The sequence below is a fragment of the Chelon labrosus genome (genome assembly GCF_963514085.1).
Source record: "Chelon labrosus genome assembly, chromosome: 10".
NCBI lineage: Eukaryota > Metazoa > Chordata > Actinopteri > Mugiliformes > Mugilidae > Chelon > Chelon labrosus.
In genome coordinates this window covers 23,621,198-23,628,663 of record NC_140360.1, presented here as the reverse complement: position 1 = coordinate 23,628,663, position 7,466 = coordinate 23,621,198, and the positions used below count along the sequence as shown (strand labels likewise).

The 7,466-nt window shown below is 43.8% G+C and overlaps 1 protein-coding gene across 1 annotated transcript; it reads left to right on the top strand.

The window, feature by feature from the left end:
• LOC311494388 (vasopressin V2 receptor-like) lies at positions 1-7,286 on the top strand. Its single transcript, XM_084553414.1, has 6 exons — positions 1-288; positions 471-716; positions 1,813-1,959; positions 2,061-2,379; positions 2,815-3,024; positions 6,678-7,286. The coding sequence occupies exons 1-6, from the start codon at positions 19-21 to the stop codon at positions 6,860-6,862; spliced, it is 1,377 nt and encodes a 458-aa protein (XP_084409540.1). The 5' UTR covers positions 1-18; the 3' UTR covers positions 6,863-7,286.
• Positions 7,287-7,466: the final 180 nt, after the last annotated feature.

Genomic DNA, 7,466 nt, shown 5'->3' with positions numbered 1-7,466 from the left:
TCTCTCTTCCCAGCCAATATGTCAGTCTCCATGGCAACAGACATTTATCCATCCATCGACTGGTCGATGGTCTCTGAGATGCCGACGGGCACTAACGTCACGGAGTGGGAGCGGGACGCCCTGCTGGCGGTGGCCGAGGTGGTGGTGCTGGCGGTCATTTTAGTGATGGCGCTGCTCGGCAACGGGCTGGTGCTGGTGGTGTTGCTGAGGCGGCGGCAACACCACAATCCGCTGCACCAGTTCATGCTCAACCTCTGTCTGGCCGACCTGGTGGTGGCACTGTTCCAGGTGACACATTCACATTTGTACCGTGTGTGAAGAGTTGAGAAACTGTAGCGATGTTTCATAACCATCAGTCAATCAAATATCAGTACAAATTTGATCTGAATACAAACATAAGGATTGCGATGTACAGTTTCAAAACTCTCCACACGTATATTCTCACACACACCCTCCTCTTCTTCCCCAAGGTGTTGCCCCAGCTGGTGTGGGACGCTAAAGGCCGGTTTCCTGGCCCAGATTTCTTGTGTCGTCTGGTGAAATACCTTCAGGTGCTTGGGATGTTCGCCTCCTCCTACATGATCGTGGCCATGACAGTGGATCGTCACTACGCTATCTGCTGCCCTCTGCAGGCGCATCGCAGCGGGGCCACGCAGCGCTGGAACACCTTCATAGTACTGGCCTGGGTGCTGTCGCTGCTACTCAGCCTGCCACAGGTAAGACATCAGAAGGCACGAATGAGTTTTTGATTAAGATTAACTTGGGCAGCTCAACATTTAAAAGCAGGCAATACACTAATTCAAACATACGCACATTGTGTTTCTTCTAAAGAAGACATTGTGTTGACATTGTTTGCTTATATAAATACAGTTAATAATATAGCCTGACCATGGACAGACATTTTCCTAATCAAAGAACACCATCCTAGTGACTATCACAATGCCATGGGAGAGTCACATGTACTAAGCGCATTAGAAGAAGAGGGCCAAAGAGCACAGGGCTAGAAGGCAAGGTGATTGCCCACTGAGGTCAGACACAAATAATTCAAGGTGCAAGCACTCTACAAAACCTTGAGCTAACTTTCCTTCAGTAAAGTGGGGAGGAGAAGGCTTCAGAAAGATCCTTGAGGTGTTTCTGGACACAAGCTGTGGCCTGACGAATCACAGCCAGGTCTGAGATTAAAAACCCAGGATACATCACTACATCTAAGGGTATCTGTGAAGATTCTCAGTCATCTAGGTCTCGGTCTCTAAAACTAAGTTAAAACAAAGGCAAATGGTTTTGTTGAGTTTTCTTTAAGACATTTCACCCCTCATCCGAATAACCACTCCACAAACACATGACTCAACGCAGAAACGCCAGCTCTGTCAACAAATTCCTCAAAATACAGATGAGTTTCTGGTCATTAACAGACCCTAGTCATGTGAGTGTCAGGTGAGCACCACCCTGATATGTTCCTAATGAAACCCCAAACTTCCCATCAGTCTTTTAGAAGTGTAGACCATACATGGATGAGTGGTAAAACGTATTCAAGAAAAGTCCAGGTGCCTTTGTTTTAGATGTTCATTTTATTGTTGGTTTAATTTTCATCCAGCAAATCTGTCACTTTGGTTAACTCTGGTACATCTACAGTGATGCTGATCAGTATATACAGTCCTAAATTAATTAATCCAAATCTAGAACCTCCTACTTCTTCAAGATGTTATAGCTGATGTGGATGATGGTTTTAAAGTGAAACCAGAAGCTTTAAAGCTTGAAGCAGCGAACAAAGCCAGAATTTGCATCACATCTACTCACCTCTTTGCTCCGTAGGTTTTCATCTTCTCTCGTTCGGAAGTGGCTCCAGGGGTGTATGAATGTTGGGGAAGCTTTGCAGAGACATGGGGCCTCAAAGCCTACATAACCTGGATGACCCTGGCCATCTTCATCTTCCCCGTCCTCATCATCACCGTCTGTCAGGTAGATGGGGGCGGAGCATAGCAGAACGGAAGATTGTCCTTAAACAGAAAATGTTATGTAAATGTTATTTCAATGCGTCTCTCTCATCCCTCTCCATTAAGGTGCGCATCTTCAGAGAGATTCATAACAATCTGTATCTGAAGTCAGAGCGCCGCCTGTCCCCCACCTCCCTAGCTCAATCCAGACGAGACAGCCAGAGAGGAGCAGCAGGAGGAGGAGGAGGAGGAGGAGGAGGAGGAGGAGGAGGAGGAGGCAGGTCCAGTCTCCCCATCTATGTTTCACCCCTCATGTTCAACAACCCTGAGAGTCAGCCCAGTTTTGAGCCTGGATCCACCTTCCAGCACCTGCCAATGGGTCCGCTCAGGTCCAACAGCATCCCATCACACTGTGAAATTCACAGCTACTCTGCAGTTCACCCTGGTGAGGCCAACACAGAATACACAGAGCATAGACTGCTTCACTTAATGCCCACGATGACATCTTCTGTACAAACACTTTTACAGCTCCTCCTATATAAAGTAGGATTTTAGAAAATAAAAACCACCACCATCTTCTTTAAATTTGGAATTATAGATGTGTTGTTTTTTACGGTACATGAAGACTTTACGTCCATCTGAGCCTGAGAATTAAACTGACAACATCACGTTATAAGAGAAGGTTCAGTGGACGCACCTTCTCAAATGCTATTATGATGTTTTTATGCTCCAGGCTCAGTTTAACCAAGAAAACATTGCCAATTACACATGACACATATACAACATATGATGAGTTATTTTAAAGACATGTATATACATTTTGTTTTACACTCTGATTACAAGAATGAGAAAAACAAACAGTTTTTGGGCTTCCTGTCAGTTGAGCGGCAGCCTGGCACCACAGCACCCTCTGCAGGCCGCTCCACCCACCTGCACAAAGCGCCCCAGGCCCGAGGTGGAGAGGGGTCAGCAGCCATGTCAAAGACAGTGAGGATGACGCTGGTGATTGTGCTCGTCTACTCCCTCTGCTGGGCCCCATTCTTCAGCGTCCAGCTGTGGGCCGCCTGGGACCCCGAACCACCTCTGGACGGTGCATATACACACACACAAACAAAAAGCCTTATTTCCACCTGAGAAGCCATTGTTATTAAGTGGTATTATATTTCCACACTGAATTTAGAAGTTTTTACAAGTTAATATTCTACAAATTTATATCTTAACCTATTCATTCTTGATTATGAACTTGTTATGTGAACATCACAAAACTATGATGTAATATATAATTCAATATATTACATCAAATACACTACTTATTTGGTAATAATAGGATAAAATCTTTTATCAGTTACTAAAAGCAATTTATTATTTATTTTAAGACAGTGAATTATCTTTTTGTGATTACAGAAAATGCAGTTGTGATAATCAGGATTATTATTGTGCATAACTGTATGGGAGATATTCCCAGCTCATTTTTAGCACGATCAAAAACATTACAACACACTGAATGTGGACACATGGAAACAACAGTTGCCCATAGAGTTGGAATAAAAAAATGTTTGCGTCTTCTCATGAAATGATTGTGACAATGAGATTTATTCTTGACAGATAAAGTGTATATCTTCTCAAAATGTTATAGATCATACCCTTCCAAACATATAACTGTTGTGTATAAATAGGAATTAAAAAAGGACTGTGTCTGAAAACAAACCTTTTCCAGCTTTATGGGCAACAGTGTATATACTTTGTATATTGTTTATACAGTCAGGTCCATAAATATTGGGACATCGGCACAATTCTAATCACCACCACAATGGATTTGAAATGAAACGAACAAGATGTGCTTTAACTGCAGACTTTCAGCTTTAATTTGAGGGTATTTACATCCAAATCAGGTGAAAGGTATAGGAATTACAACAGTTTGTATATGTGCCTCCCACTTTTTAAGGGACCAAAAGTAATGGGACAATTGGCTGCTCAGCTGTTCCATGGTCAGGTGTGTGTTATTCCCTCATTATCCCATTTACAAGGAGCAGATAAAAGGTCTAGAGTTCATTTCAAGTGTGCTATTTGCATTTGAAAACAAACCCATCAGAGAGATAGCAAAAACATTAGGTGTGGCCAAATCAACTGTTTGGAACATTCTTAAAAAGAAAGAACGCACCGGTGAGCTCAGCAACACCAAAAGACCCGGAAGGCCACGGAAAACAACTGTGGTGGATGACCGAAGAATTCTTTCCCTGGTGAAGAAAACACCCTTCACAACAGTTGGCCAGATCAAGAACACTCTCCAGGAAGTAGGTGTATGTGTGTCAAAGTCAACAATCAAGAGAAGAATTCACCAGAGTGAATACAGAGGGGTTCACCACAAGAGGTAAACCATTGGTGAGCCTCAAAAACAGGAAGGCCAGATTAGAGTTTAGAGCCAAACAACATCTAAAAAAGCCTTCACAGTTCTGGAACAACATCCTATGGACAGATGAGACAAAGATCAACTTGTACCAGAGTGATGTGAAGAGAAGAGTATGGAGAAGGAAAGGAACTGCTCATGATCCAAAGCATACCACCTCATCAGTGAAGCATGGTGGTGGTAGTTACATGGCGTGTATGGCTGCCAATGGAACTGGTTCCCTTGTATTTATTGATGATGTGACTGCTGACAGAAGCAGCAGGATGAATTCTGAAGTGTTTCGGGCAATATTATCTGCTCATATTCAGCCAAATGCTTCAGAACTCATTGGACGGCACTTCACAGTGCAGATGGACAATGACCCGAAGCATACTGCGAAAGCAACCAAAGAGTTTTTTAAGGCAAAGAAGTGAAATGTTATGCAATGGCCAAGCATTGGCCGATTGAGCATGCATTTCACTTGCTGAAGACAAAACTGAAGGAAAAATGCCCCAAGAACAAGTAAAAAGTGGGAGGCACATATACAAACTGTTCTAATTCCTACACCGTTCACCTGATTTGGATGTAAATACCCTCAAATTAAAGCTGAAAGTCTGCAGTTAAAGCACATCTTGTTCGTTTCATTTCAGATCCATTGTGGTGGTTTTTATGGACCTGACTGTATATACAGCTTTGTATCTTTCATATATACTTGTATATTTTGTACATTTTTACCCTTTTTGCTCTAATGTACACTATATTACCAAAAGTATTCGCTCACCCATTCAAATGATCAGAATCAGGTGTTCTAATCACTTGGCCTGGCCCCAGGTGTATAAATTCAAGCACTCAGGCATGCAGACTGTGAAACAAGACATTTGTGAAAGAATGGGCCGCTCTCAGGAGCTCAGTGAATTCCAGCGTGGAACTGTCATAGGATGCCACTTGTGCAACAAATCCAGTCGTGAAATTTCCTCGCTCCTAAATATTCCACAGTCAACTGTCAGCTCTATTATAACAAAATGGAAGCGTTTGGGGAAAAACAGCAACTCAGCCACGAAGTGGTAGGCCACGTAAAGTGACGGAGAGGGGTCAGCGGATGCTGAAGCGCATAGTGCAAAGAGGTCGCCGACTTTCTGCACAGTCAATTGCTACAGAGCTACAAACTTCATGTGACCTTCAGATTAGCCCAAGTACAGTACGCAGAGAGCTTCATGGAATGGGTTTCCATGGCCGAGCAGCTGCAGCCAAGCCACACATCACCAAGTGCAATGCAAGGCGTCGGATGCAATGGTGTAAAGCACGCCGCCACTGGCCTCTAGAGCAGTGGAGACGCGTTCTCTGGAGTGATGAATCACGCTTTTCCATCTGGCAATCTGATGGACGAGTCTGGGTTTGGAGGTTGCCAGGAGAACGGTACATTTCAGATTGCATTGTGCCAACTGTGAAATTTGGTGGAGGAGGAATTATGGTATGGGGTTGTTTTTCAGGAGCTGGGCTTGGCCCCTTAGTTCCAGTGAAAGGAACATTGAATGCTTCAGGATACCAAAACATTTTGGACAATTCCATGCTCCCAACCTTGTGGGAACAGTTTGGAGCGGGCCCCTTCCTCTTCCAACATGACTGTGCACCAGTGCACAAAGCAAGGTCCATAAAGACGTGGATGACAGAGTCTGGTGTGGATGAACTTGACTGGCCTGCACAGAGTCCTGACCTGAACCCGATAGAACACCTTTGGGATGAATTAGAGCGGAGACTGAGAGCCAGGCCTTCTCGACCAACATCAGTGTGTGACCTCACCAATGCGCTTTTGGAAGAATGGTCAAAAATTCCTATAAACACTCTCCTCAACCTTGTGGACAGTCTTCCCAGAAGAGTTGAAGCTGTAATAGCTGCAAAAGGTGGACCGACATCATATTGAATTCTATGAGTTAGGAATGGGATGGCACTTCAGTTCATAGAATGAGTAAAGGCAGGTGAGCGAATACTTTTGGTAATATAGTGTATATCTGTATCTGTGTATCTAACGAGCCCATCTGCAGATACACACCATTACTCTCAAGGAATTTGTTTTAAATTCAAATATTTGGACAAGTGGACACTTAAGCAGAGAGATAGCAGTTTCCCCTTTGGTACCTAGAGTACCTTTAAAAATACGTACAAGCTGACCTGTATCAAAAATCAAAGAACATTTACTCTGAACGCCATGTATATCAAAGTAAAGTGAGATAAACTCGTTTACATGTTACTGGACCTCCCCAGTTTGACCACAACTTTCCCTTGAGTAACATTTAATCCTTCTTCTTTACTCACCTGTTATTTATTTACCTACCTACCTCCTCCTCCTGTGTGTACAGGTGCAGCGTTCACCCTGCTGATGCTGCTGGCCAGTCTGAACTCCTGCACAAACCCCTGGATATACTCGGCCTTCTCCAGCAGCGTCTCCCTGGAGCTCCGACTGCTGCTGCTCTGCCGGGGACACACACATCGCCGGGGCTCCTTCCCGAACGACTCGACCGCCACGCACACCTCCAACTACTGAACAATATACAACTACTACTCTGAAACTACGTCGTTTGGCACATCAACGCACACGCATTAAAGGCTACTGTCGTTAATGGAGGAGTCAGTTGGGCTTTTTGGGAATTAAACACTTCTCATTACCGGGAATTAGCCAAGAAGACTGTTAGCTTAGGATAGCTGGAAATAGATAGGCGGACTGTGTACAAAGGCAGAAAAATCAGTCCAGTTACACTTTGAGCATTAATAAAGTACCGAACATATGAAATGTCGTTTGTTAAATCTCGAAATTATCTCCCGTATTACACATTCGGTGTCAATGAACATTACAAGTTGGCAATTCGCCATTTTATGAGGTCTAACCGTTGCTAGGCGTCACTGCTCTATCCAGGAAATTGTCGGACACAAGGGCCTTTTTTTCGTTTATTGTGCGAATTAATCAGAACAATTAAGTTGTTTTTAATTAATGAGATTTAGTGCCGGTAGTTGGATTTTGCTCTAGACTCCAGTCTTCCCTCTTCCAGTTTAGCTCCCTTAGCAAAACGGTTGCTAGCTGGTAGCTTCAGGTACATGAACATAAATGCAAACCGATTTACTGCAAAGATTTTCCCACCATGTCCAACTAT

Excerpts from the sequence above, each read along its gene's own strand:
- LOC311494388 (XM_084553414.1), top strand. The coding sequence starts at position 19 with ATGTCAGTCTCCATGGCAACAGACATTTATCCATCCATCGACTGGTCG. Across the intron at positions 289-470 it reads TGGTGGTGGCACTGTTCCAG|GTGTTGCCCCAGCTGGTGTG; the intron begins GTGACACATTCA and ends TTCTTCCCCAAG. Across the intron at positions 2,380-2,814 it reads CTACTCTGCAGTTCACCCTG|TTGAGCGGCAGCCTGGCACC; the intron begins GTGAGGCCAACA and ends GCTTCCTGTCAG.